General features: G+C 37.1%; 1 protein-coding gene across 1 annotated transcript; it reads left to right on the top strand.

Moving 5' to 3' along the window:
* The first annotated feature begins 1,496 nt into the window (after positions 1-1,496).
* fktn (fukutin) lies at positions 1,497-7,347 on the top strand. The gene is made up of 10 exons (XM_062989097.1): positions 1,497-1,581; positions 2,336-2,543; positions 2,988-3,041; positions 3,185-3,385; positions 3,947-4,224; positions 4,515-4,647; positions 4,742-4,871; positions 5,109-5,242; positions 5,532-5,656; positions 6,431-7,347. Exons 2-10 carry the CDS (start codon positions 2,442-2,444, stop codon positions 6,642-6,644), a joined length of 1,371 nt encoding a protein of 456 aa, XP_062845167.1. The 5' UTR covers positions 1,497-1,581; positions 2,336-2,441; the 3' UTR covers positions 6,645-7,347.
* Positions 7,348-8,931: the final 1,584 nt, after the last annotated feature.

Genomic DNA, 8,931 nt, shown 5'->3' with positions numbered 1-8,931 from the left:
GCTTTTCTAAAAATGTGCTCATTTGACATTGAAAGCTGCAATATCATTTTCAGGTGTTGCAATAGAGCAAGGTGCATGTAAGATGTAAGAGGAGCGAGTCTGTACACACATGGTCTCTACTTTCTGATGAAACGGGGGAATTGTACTGAATGTAGCAGAGAAAAAGTAACACTGAAGTATCGATACTATCGATATTTAAATTGATCCGCCAACCCCTAATAATAAGGTTTCTTGATTCTGGTGCTTTACTTTCTCACGTTACCATCATGGCGTATCATCACCAAGCGGCTATCTCATAACACCTGGTTGTGTTTGCTGGGTGATTAAATATGTTAAATTTCTAATAGCAACCGAATATATGTGTCCTTGTTAAAATAATAAATGGATGCTATTCTGTTTACGTTTATAAGCACAAAGTAAAAAAAAAAAGTGCATTTATTCATCATAACATAAATGCACGGAATGAGAGCCTCACTACGCATGCGCACATTCACGAACCTGACCTACGTGTTTAGGGTGATTCGTGAATTTGCGTAGGGTGCGTTCGTACTTTATGTACGTACAATTAACTATAATTTCCATAAAAGTGGTCCTATTTCTGTATGTGCAAAGCAAAGTATTCAAGAACTTACAATCTTAAGTCAGAAATGAAAGAAGAACAAAAAACATTAATCAGATCCAAGAGAAAGTTTCAACAAGGAGACTGATATACGTTTCGGCTTGCTTTAAAAGTGGCATCAGGACACAAAACAAAACCATGGACTAACATTAAATGTGGTTTGCATTATTTCTTGTTCCGATAATTAGGACTACAATTCATAATACACAGAAGCCTTTAGGCATGAAAATGAACCATCATCTCGACTAAAGAACCATTGCTTTTAAGAGCGTGTGCAAATCAGGACAATAATAAAGTACAGTTATGTAAATTAATTTTTATATGTACTTTATTTATCTTTGTAAGTATACAGACAAAAAATAAGCAGCATAAACGATACAAACATTTACCGCTACAAGAGCCACATGGTCGCTGTTCCACCGGCTCACAACCAACTTAGCTTATCAATGCTGTTAACAGATGATCATCTATCCAAATAACGCTCCCTGGCATCCTTGCTGAGTTTGTCTCGGTTTGGTTTCCTCTCTTCGAAAGAATAAAATAAATCATGTAAATGTCTCTGCTGCTACTTTCACTGTATCGCAGACAAAAACAATACACCCGGAGTAGCGCGTTAGTGACGTCACCCGCACTAAACACGTGACTGACAAAAACCAATGAGCAACTAGTAATACACTACTGAATCACTAAACCGACTCAGGATTCACATCATTCATTTCAATGCGTATTATAATATTGCTTATTTATATTTAAATGAAATTATTTATAGCAGTTTCATATATGAAAATAATAAGAAATCTGCGAGGAGTTTGGTATGTTCCTCTCTGTAATCGCGTTTTGAGAGATTGACCTGTGTCGGATGCCGTCCGCTTGGGCATGAAGGCGTTAGAGCCTTTAATTATATATTCAGCAATTTGAAATAAAACTGGAATATGTGACAGTAATTTCTTCTCTTTTGATGAGTAAGTAGCATCCGAGAATTAAACAAGTGTAATAATTTATTTTATAAAGTGTTGTTGGAGTGAAACAGACCTGTTAGCTAATAGAGCTAAAGGCTAATAACAGTGTGGGTGGATGGAGCGCATGTGTGTGTTTACATGATTCTGGTCACTCTGCATTTCAATCTGCATTTCAATCTGCATTTCGGGGAAAAAAGTAGATTTATTACATATTATTGCATTACAGAAAACAAACGTTACAGCATGGGCGTAATTAATCTGTTCAGAAGATTATTGTATACATGGCATTACTTGTAGTTGGTGAGTATAGATGAAGGGTTTCATCCACAAAGGGTCGATGTGGCTGAAAATCATACCAAACCAGCACACCTAATTCCCAGTCAGTTTTGGTTTTATAAACATGGATTAGTTGTATCAGCTTTTGCCTGGTTGGTATTAAAACCTGCAGCCATATTGACTCTTTCTGGATAAGACTGGACCAGTGAGAAGAATTGGACATCCCTATTTTACATTCTTTAGTCACATTCACAGTTAAAAGACAGATACAGAATTTGTAAACAAATATTTTAAACAATTCTTAATTAGCTTGAATTTACCCCTTAAATCAAGAGATTTCAGGTGCCAAGTGCATTTCTTTTAAGAAAATGGCAATACCAGAAATATATTTACCCCATATTATTTAATTTATTTTCCAGTAAACAACTAAGACTACTTCATTTAGCTTGATTAAAAACATAATTTTGGTTTTTGCATATAGGTGGTCTTCAGAATTTCATGCCACTGTCACCCTGGGTCCTCAAGCATGGTGAAGGAATCAAGCATATTGCAAAGCCTGTTGGGATATCTTACAACCAGGCACACTCATGGCGAGAGTCAACAAGACTTTTGTGCTGGCACTGCTTATCACAGTCAGCTCCATATTCCTCCTGTTTCAGGTGTACTACTACAGACAGCACACTTCCAAGGTGAACTACCAAGAACACAGATACAGTATCATTAACAATGAGATTATTTTTATGGTTAGCTGTGTTCCAGTCTCTCAGTTGTGGAAAAAGTCAGGGTAGATGCATAACTTTGATAGTGAGTTTAAGAGAAAGTGTAAGTTTTCAGTAGAATTTTTAATTAAAGATAATTTTTGTCAGGTTGAGGTAATAACATGAATCTGAACATGAGATGTATTTATTTGATCATTTGAATTACTTCTTTTTCACAGATTTGTTTTATGGGTAGCACAATAGAATTAGTCCTTGGGCAAGTGTTGAAACACTAGCCTTCTACATCCAGTGCAAAACTGAGGGAAAACAAATGTCAAATTGCATCATATAGTTCTTGACTATTTGACAGTGGTGAATATTGTGATTTAATTATCGAACAAGCTGTTTATTTAAATTCCAATCTTTATACTGCAGGGATTTCAGACTTTAAGTGATAAGGGACATCTGACAGGAAAAGAGGCACAATGGGTAAGTCAGAGTACCAGCTTGAGAATTTCTACATCAAGAAGAACGGCTCATGTTTATTTACTCTAAATGCTTCTTTACATTTCATAAGATGTTTAGACTTCATCTGTTGTTCATAACAATATAATTTATTTGTGTGATCACAGCATTTAGTAAAGAAATTTTTAGGACTGGTCCACAAGTTCAACATGCCTGTGTTTTTGGTGGACACGGCTTCGCTAAGTCTGCTTTCCCAGGATGCCGTTCTGCTCAAGGACAGCAAGATAAAAGAGCCGCATTGCACCTTCCTCTGCACCCACAGGGATTTCATCACCTTTGGTCTGCTCGGTAATCTCTGGAAGTATGATGTAAGGATTTCCACTACTAGTCACATTTTCCCTACATTTATTACAATGAAGCTGCCAAAGCTCTGATTATCAATTGATACCAAGTACTGATTTTATTTATCGTTTCCCTCTCACTAAAATATTTAAATTTTTGTAAAAAGTGTTGGTGTGTGTTTTGCTGTTAGTATTTTGTAGATTTTTTACATATACAAGTGTATAGTACAATGAAATTATTTTTCCGCGTATCCCTGTTTGTTTGGAAGTTGGGGTATGAATGCAGGGTCAGTAATTGTACGTCACCCTGAAACCGAGAGGGTTAAGAGCCTTGCTCATGGTCCCAGAAGTGCCTGCTTGGCAGAGCTAGAATTTAAACCTAGAACCTTTTGATAGCCCAAAGCTCTACCCACTGAGCTACCGCTGTCCATAGTCACTAAACACTAAAATGAACCAGCACCAAAACTAACATTGAGTAAAACTTGTGATTATGAAACAGTGATGTCCACTTCAGCATATTCTTCGGTGTGAAGAAAGTGTGAGGCATGTTAGCTAATTAACTGTCCCCCTCAATTCTTTTATTACCAGATCAGCCTGTTGGAAGCAGCAGAGGAGCGTGGCCTGGAGCTGCTAGAGATCAGGGGTAAAGACCCAAGGCTGGTTAATATAGATGACCTTACAGGTCGTGAGATCCCCTTCCACCTGCTCTTCCGCTTAGGTGACCGCCTGGTGCATGTGGTCGTGCTGTACGAGAGAAGCGGCAACTACCTGTGGCACGGACCACTAAGGCTTCAATCCAGCTTGGACCGCACCTTCGCCCCTTTCAGGAAACTGGACTTTGGTCGCTTTGCAGGGGCTTTCAACAGGTACATAATACGAGAGCGGAAGTTAAAACTGCAAAAAAAAATTAGATACACTGATGATTGTGACTGGTAACCTGGATTCAGGGTGATAGTATTTTTATTTCTTATGTTGTAACCCAATTCATTATTTTCTGTACTTAGAAATTCATGCAATGTTTTTACATTATTTTATTATAAACACATTCTTTAACTACATTTACAGCACTAATGCATGCAAATGTATATAGCAGTTAATTTTACTGTTTTGACAAATAAGAAATAAGATACAACCTATAGCTGTGTTCTTGTTTTAGGCCAGATCTCATTCTAACCACTCTAGATGGGCTTGATGTGCGGATCCCCAAAAACTTTTCACACATTCTGAACCAACATTCCAACAGCCGCTTCCTGGAGTGCAGATATCGAGAGGCAGCAGCTTTCTACCAGGTTTCTATAATCATTGCATTCAAAGCTTTTTGATTTTAAACTTCTCTTTTAAAAACCATCTGAAACAGCACTGTAAATAGATCTCTGTGCTTAGCTGTATCCAGATGACACGTCTCCAGAGGCCATGGATTTTAGGATGAAAGCCAAGAGTCTCCTCCATCTTGCTGCCAGAGTTCTCACTGGTCTTGACATCCCATTCTGGCTGAGCAGTGGCACTTGTCTAGGTAAAAAAAAAAAACAGTCCATATTAGTGAAATGTGTCTCATTATTATGAGATACACAAAAATCTTGCTGTGTTTAGTCACTAAATATTGTCCAACCTTGGATTGGGCACCGGCACTGGAAAAATCAACATTACAAATAACCTGTTATGGAGTTTCATTAGTTCCTAGTATGTCCACATGATATTCATGTTAAGATCTGAGAAATTCTTATGTTTATTGCATTACTTTTAATTCAAGGCTGGTTCCGGCAGTGTAACATCATTCCCTACAGTAAAGATGTGGATCTGGGCATCTGGATCAAAGACTACAAGCATGACATCACTCAAGCCTTCCAGAGGGCTGGACTCTCTCTCAAACACAAGTTTGGAAAGGTATGGTGTGTCTAATAAAGATTTAACCTTGCATTCCACTTAGCTTTGTTGGTGAATGTCTGAATGAGGAAAAAAGCAGGGCCTGTACCTGACATGTAATTCATTCTACGTCAAGCTTTACAGTTGGCTAACATAGTGTCAAGTATAGATAGGACCATATTGCCAATTTTTATTGCCAGTTTCAACCAGTGACCTGGACCAGATTATTAATAAATTCTGTAGTTATTGTGTAGAAATCCTGTAATCCTTTAGAATTATGCTCCAACTCCCTGCTCTGTCTTTCATGCAGATAGAGGACAGTCTTGAGCTGTCATACCAAGGCTTGGATATAAAACTGGACATCTTCTTTTTCTATGAGGAAGGTGACATCGTTTGGAATGGAGGAACACAGGCAAAGAGCGGCAAGAAATTTAAGTATGTGTCTTTCTGCTGGAGATTTCTGCACAGCGTGATGGTGCATAAGTGTTTGTTTACACTGGATATCGATGTGATAATGTAAACTACATAAACCTGTTAGATTCTCATCATTTTGGCCATATCATGACTATAGATATTAAAACAGGGCAGTGATAGCTCTGTGGTTAAGGGACTGGACTGGACTAGTAATCAAAAGGTTGCCGGTTCAAACCCCACCACCGCCAAGTTGCCACTGTTAGGTCCCTGAGCAAGGCCCTTAACCCTCAATTGCTCAAAATTGTGTTCAGTCATAACTGTAAGTCGCTTTGGATAAAAGCGTCTGCAAAATGCCGAAAATGTAAAACAGATCATTTACTTCATTTATTTCATTTACTGCTTTGAGCTGGTAAGTTTTGTCTTTTATTATATGGTAGACTAGGGTTTTGCTCTGCTCTGTACAATCTGGTCTCACTGTGGTTAACAAGATGTGATAAAGCCTCCACAAGGGGGAGATTGCGTACAAGTTTATTTAATTATTCTTATTTTTCTCTTCCACTCATTTTTGGCTTGTGACCACACCTCTTGAAAAACCCTGATGTGGACCGCTGGTTAGCTTGCATCACTAGCCAGCTGTTCACCGCAGTCTCTACAAAGTTGCTACTGGAGCAGTGTGCATGTCTCATAAGCGTTATTTTTCATACATCCCCACACGGTGCCCAGTGTAAATTTACCCTTATACATTCCCTGTGTTCACTGCACATCCTAAAATCTGCATCACTTTATTCCCTGTAGATACGTTTTCCCCCGGTTCAGCCTGTGCTGGACCGAGCTGCTGGAGCTGAAGGTTCGAGTTCCCTGTGAGACTCTGGACTACGTAACAGCGAACTATGGGCCTGACTGGAGCGTCCCAGTGAAGACATGGGACTGGAAGAGTTCACCTCCTAATGTACAGGAGAATGGTGTGTGGCCCATTAAGGAGTGGGACGATGTCAACCAGGTATACTGAGGCATCATGGGAATACATCGTTTCATGCTTGTTTGTGAAAAGCTGCTGAGTTAATATTTACATTATAGTTTGTGTTAATGCTCAACAGATTTGAGTTCTGGATTAATATTGATGAATATATTCATGTACAAACTGTAGATTATTGTTCTTGTTTTAACCACTAATGATGCTAAAAGTGGAATTTACCCAGTTAAACAAAGATGTGAATGTGCTGTGTTTTTTTATTCATTTAACAAGAACACAAAATTACACTGCAACTGAAAAATCAGTTTGTGTTTATTATTTAAATTTTATACATTTGTAACATAACCTGATGGTGAGTGATGCAAAAGACTTTTAATTGAGGCAGTCCTCTTTTATTTGTTGGCTACATAAAAGTCTGCTATAGTATTATTATACATGAATAGGGTGGCACGGTGGCTCAGTGGGTAGCACTGTCGCCTCAGAGCAAGGTCCTGGGTTGGATTCCTATTAAAAACTTTGATTGACATTAAACACTTGAACTGATTAATCTTGTTTGACCAGTAACTACCTGTCCTGTTGTGAATGTAACCAAAAGTGTGTAAAACATGACCTTAAAACCTTAATAAATAAATTATTCATAAATATAACCCTCTCTTTTGAACTGTAAGCCTAGTTTTTTTTCATGGGTAAAACCTACTGCATTGAGGTTATGTTGAGGTTAAATAAATTGTATTTCTGACCTTTGAATCTGAGTTAAGTTTTAATGTTTAATTAGTTTTTGATTGTTTAATTAAATCACTTGTGTGGTATAAATCATGTGACTCCTTTTTCAAGGTTGCAATGTTAAAGGTTTATACTCTCTACATGCTGGTTTAAAGGATTTAATAGCTTCCAAAAGAGCACAAGAAAACGAGCTCCTGCAGTCCTGTAATGGTTGTTTTAACAGAACAGAACTTTCTGTCTGCCCTTAAACTTTTTATTGCACTACTGTCTGGATTCAGGAGTCTAAAATAATCAAACAAAAATGGTCACCTATTAACAAAACCATATAAAGTCATGTGTATTATGGACTGTGAAAAAAAAAATCACATGACCATGATTTTTCTCAGGTTGTCCCAAATGTTCCCATGTATAAATGTTAGAGAACATTTTGTCTTCACTAGAATGAACAGGGTATAAGTAGAAAGTGCTTGTTGTTACCACTTGCTTTAATTATACTTAAGTGTGTTCAGAACATTGTTGGATTCCATTTGTTGACTGTGTATCTTCACCATCAAATTGCTGAACAGCATAGATCAGGGCACAAGAATATCAAAGACCTTAAATGTTCCCTGGACCACAGTAGCCTTAGTCATTTTTAAATACAAGAAGCTTGGCCAAAACTTCTTGAACCCTCCTAACCTACTGATATCTCTTAAAGAGCTCCAAAAATTCTGTGCATAGATTGAAGAACCTGTCGGACTCCATCAACCATATATAAAGAAATCTGAAGATTGCAGTTCACAGGAACTAAGGGGACCTGCCATGAAGAAAGGGATAAACTTCCTAAATTCAGGCATGCCAAACATGTAGACACATATACACGAGAACCTGCAGCTGTATTTCCTGCTAAAGTGGCCTCTACCATGTATTTATTGAATAATGGTTTTAAATAAGAGATTTCAGTTTTTAATTTTTCATTATTATATTAATTTTTAAAAGTCTAAGGGCTGTGCTTTATTTTAATAACATTATTTTAACTGGACATTGTAACATTCATCAAAATAATATTAATACAGAATCTGGATTCTGTGAGCAGATGTGTACCAAGCATGATGTTTTATGACTTGTGGTGTGTTAACAAAACTAATTTAAAGGATACTCATACATTGGGGGCCAAAAGTCTGAGAACACTTGTATAAACGGTTCTATTATCCCCTTCCCCCTCAAATTTAATACAATGCTTTTTATCACAAATTGTATAAGCAGTATAAAAACACTGACATTCATTTTAGAATTCCTTAGTATTTGTTGACCATAATTAAAATAAGAGAACAATTGCTGCAAATGTGTTGACTTCTGATAAGTATTAGTAAAACATTTGAGCATTTGCTTTGACATAAAAGATAAGACTTAAGAAAATCTGACCTTTTGTGTGACGGAATTAATATGGGCAAGTTCACAAGTACTTTTCAGTAGTGCCAAATACTAAGCCTTTTTTAAATTGATGTTATTTTTAAAGATGAAAGTTTTCACTAAAATTGTCATGCTGATTAAATGATTTGTAATGAAAAATGTATTAAATTTGAGAATATTGAAGCATGTTTAATGGTCTCAGCCTTTT

Source organism: Trichomycterus rosablanca, chromosome 26 (genome assembly GCF_030014385.1).
Source record: "Trichomycterus rosablanca isolate fTriRos1 chromosome 26, fTriRos1.hap1, whole genome shotgun sequence".
NCBI lineage: Eukaryota > Metazoa > Chordata > Actinopteri > Siluriformes > Trichomycteridae > Trichomycterus > Trichomycterus rosablanca.
The sequence above is the reverse complement of the archived record's forward strand: the minus strand, read 5'-3'. Positions and strand labels throughout refer to the sequence as shown.

What these genes read in the sequence shown, in the direction of transcription:
- fktn (XM_062989097.1), top strand. Translation starts at nt 2,442, where the DNA reads ATGGCGAGAGTCAACAAGACTTTTGTGCTGGCACTGCTTATCACAGTC. An exon ending in GTAATCTCTGGAAGTATGAT is followed by an intron (nt 3,386 to 3,946) that starts GTAAGGATTTCC and finishes TTTTATTACCAG; the next exon opens with ATCAGCCTGTTGGAAGCAGC. An exon ending in TCAAACACAAGTTTGGAAAG is followed by an intron (nt 5,243 to 5,531) that starts GTATGGTGTGTC and finishes TCTTTCATGCAG; the next exon opens with ATAGAGGACAGTCTTGAGCT.